At 45.8% G+C, this 2,500-nt stretch overlaps 1 protein-coding gene across 1 annotated transcript in view; it reads left to right on the forward strand.

The window, feature by feature from the left end:
* Positions 1 to 223, forward strand: part of LOC137619808 (craniofacial development protein 2-like) — a 771-nt gene extending 548 nt beyond the window's left edge. Inside the window, exon 1 of the mRNA XM_068350106.1 lies at positions 1 to 223. This exon is cut by the window's left edge and continues 548 nt beyond it. Coding sequence (XP_068206207.1) covers positions 1 to 223 — 223 coding nt within the window.
* Positions 224 to 2,500: the final 2,277 nt, after the last annotated feature.

The raw sequence follows: 2,500 nt of genomic DNA on the forward strand, positions 1-2,500 counted from the left end.
CCACCACAACCAGATCGACTACATCCTTGTACAAAATCAGTTCAGATCAGGGATCAAAAGAGCTACGACAAGAACTTTCCCTGGTGCAGATGTCGGTAGCGACCATGATCTGGTGTTTGTGAACTTCAAACTCAGGCTGAAAACAATTGAGAAGCCCAAGAACACCAGGATGAAATTCAACCTGGACAGGCTGAGGGACCCCAACATCGCAGAGTCCTTTTAAGGCAACAGTTGGAGGGAAGTTTGCCCCACTGTTAACGCTTGAGGAAAACCACAGCGCAGAAACGCTGACAGCTCAATTAAACAAAGTCATGATAGAGTCTGCAAACGAAACGCTTGGAAACGTTCGCAGGAAAACACAGCGATGGGTCACAGATGAAATCATGGATATGTGCGACAAAAGAAGAGAACTGAAAAAGAACAAGACCACACCCACCGAAGCAACAGAGTACAGAGAAATCAACCGCAAGATAAAAAAAAGCATGAACCAAGCCAAAGAAGATTGGATTGGGAAACAGTGTACAGAAATTGAGGAAAAGCTGGAGAAGAACAACAGTAGGCGAGCGTTCCAAATCGTGAAAGATCTAACAAAACCAAAGCAAGCACCAGTCAGTACCATCCAAGACAAAGCAGGGAACTGCCTCACGGAAGAAGAAGACATACTCAAAAGGTGGACAGAGTACTGTTCCGACCTTTACAACTACCAGACAAATGGAGATACCAATGTAACATCGTGCCACAAATCATCTAACAACGACGACTTCCCAGTTCTGAGGAAGAAGTGGAGGAAGCGATCAGATCGCTAAAACATGGAAAAGCTGCAGGAGTAGACAACATCCCTGCAGAACTTATAAAGCATGGCAGAGAGACAGTGACTGACATCCTCACTAGCATCTGCAACAAGATCTGGCAGACAGGTGAATGGCCCACACCCTGGACACAGTCCCTCATCATCACGCTTCCTAAGAAAGGCAACTTACAGCAATGCCAAAACTATAGAACAATTAGCCTTATCTGCCACGCAAGCAAAGTGATGTTGAGAGTCATTCTGAACCGACTGAGACCCCAGGCAGAAGAGATCATTGCCGAAGAACAAGCTGGATTTAGAAGAGAAAGGAGCACAACGGAACAGATTTTCAATCTTCGAGTTCTGTGTGAGAAGTACAGCCAACACCAGCAAGACATCTTTCACGTGTTCATTGACTACAAAAAGGCATTTGACCTCATATGGCATGATGCCCTCTGGGCCACAATGAACAGGTACAACATGGGACAAAAACTGATACTGACGATCCAACAGCTGTACAATAAAGCAACCAGCGCGGTCCTTGCCCAAGGCAAATTAGGCGAATGGTTCCGCACTTTAGTAGGTGTCCGCCAAGGCTGCCTTCTGTCACCAACCCTGTTCAACATCTTCATTGAACAAATTATGACAAATGCACTCGAAGATCATGTGAGCACAGTTAGCATCGGAGGACGAACAATCAGCAACCTTCGGTTTGCTGATGATATTGACGGGCTGGCAGGGAACGAAGATGAGCTGGTCAACCTTGTGAAACGTCTGGATGAAACATCAACCAGATACGGAATGGGAATCAGTGCTGAAAAAACAAAACTAATGAGAAACAGCGACGAATCAATCAAAGCAAAAATCGTGGTCGGTGGTCAACAACTTGAAACAGTCCAACAATTCAAGTACCTTGGTGCAATCATCAGCCAAGAAGGATCCAAACCAGAAGTCCATGCAAGAATCGCGCAAACAACAGCGGCGCTTGCAAAACTGAATCCAATCTGGAAAGACAAAAACATCGCTGTCAAATCCAAATTGAGACTATTGCATGCCCTAGTCATTTCCATCCTTCTGTATGCTTGTGAATCCTGGACACTGACGGCAGAGCTACAGAGAAAGATCCAAGCTGCAGAAATGAGATGCTTCAGACGAGTACTTGGCATCTCGTACATTGAGCATGTCACAAATGAAGAAGTCAACAGAAGAGTGAGACAACACTAAGGACGCTATGAAGATCTGCTGTCCACAGTGAAGAGGAGAAAACTAAAATGGTATGGCCACACAACAAGATCAAGCGGCCTGTCCAAGACAATTCTCCAGGCAACAGTTCAGGGGAAGAGGAGAAGAGGGCGGCAGAGAAAGAGGTGGACCGACAACATTGCTGAATGGACAGGAAAAACCTTCGCTCAGACCCAGGCACTCGCACACGACCGTGACAAGTGGAGGCTCCTATTGCGGTGTTCCACCATGCAGCGCCCCTACGATCCTGGTGGATTATGGGATCGGTAACGGTAACGCCATGTTTGCCTGGGTATTCAAACTTTTCTATGGCCTTGTGGAACCCAGTTAAACGTTTGATGAACTAATATCTCCCTTGAGGAGTGCGAAGAGCATGCCCAAAAAATCTCCATACACTCCTCACCATGAACTCATCCACTCTAATAATCTTTCTTATAGTTTTATTTCTAATCTTGTACTACCATTTAACTC

This window comes from Palaemon carinicauda, chromosome 26 (assembly GCF_036898095.1).
Source record: "Palaemon carinicauda isolate YSFRI2023 chromosome 26, ASM3689809v2, whole genome shotgun sequence".
Classification (NCBI taxonomy): domain Eukaryota; kingdom Metazoa; phylum Arthropoda; class Malacostraca; order Decapoda; family Palaemonidae; genus Palaemon; species Palaemon carinicauda.